This window comes from Haliaeetus leucocephalus, unplaced genomic scaffold (assembly GCF_000737465.1).
Source record: "Haliaeetus leucocephalus isolate CR32 unplaced genomic scaffold, Haliaeetus_leucocephalus-4.0 Scaffold751, whole genome shotgun sequence".
NCBI classification, from domain to species: domain Eukaryota; kingdom Metazoa; phylum Chordata; class Aves; order Accipitriformes; family Accipitridae; genus Haliaeetus; species Haliaeetus leucocephalus.
The window spans coordinates 5353031-5353557 of NW_010973187.1; the positions used below are offsets into that span (position 1 = coordinate 5353031).

Below are 527 nucleotides of genomic sequence, written 5' to 3' on the forward strand. Positions count from 1 at the left end.
CCGGGGCCTGTGCGCGGCCCGCGCCCCCCCGTCCCCGCTGCCCGCCCCTCACACAGCCGCGAGGCCGCCGAAGCGGGAGCCCCCTCCCTGCCCCTGCCCTCCCCTGCGCCGCCCGCTGCCCACCTGAGCCCGGGCAGCCGAGGGAGCCGCCCCCGCCCTTCCCGGCCGGCTCGCTCCTTCCCCCCAGGGCTGGGCGAGGCGGGGGGCCCTTACCCGGGAACTGCTCCTCATCCTCCCCGCTCTCGGAGTCGGTCTGCATCGGCTCCTCGGCGAAGTTGACCCCGCGGGCGTCGGGGGGGGCCCGGCGCGGCGGCTGGCTGCCCCTGTCATGGCCGGGCGCGGGGGTGCCCGCCTTGCGGCCGCTCGCCTCCTTCTCCGCCGCTGCCGCCGCCGCCGCCGCCGCCTCCTCCTTGAGGCGCCCGAAGTACTGGAGGGCGAACTCCAGCAGGTCCCCGGGCTGGCTCCGCAGCACCTCCACCGTGAAGCCCTGCAGCAGCTCCGTCAGCCCCGCCGGGATGGAGATGCTC

The 527-nt window shown here is 78.6% G+C and overlaps 1 protein-coding gene across 1 annotated transcript in view; it reads right to left on the reverse strand.

The window, feature by feature from the left end:
* Nucleotides 1-527, reverse strand: part of PRKAR2B (protein kinase, cAMP-dependent, regulatory, type II, beta) — a 98013-nt gene that overhangs the window by 96592 nt on the left and 894 nt on the right. The window contains exon 2 of the mRNA XM_010581091.1: nt 214-524. Coding sequence (XP_010579393.1) covers nt 214-524 — 311 coding nt within the window. The remainder of the gene's footprint in view (nt 1-213; nt 525-527) is intronic.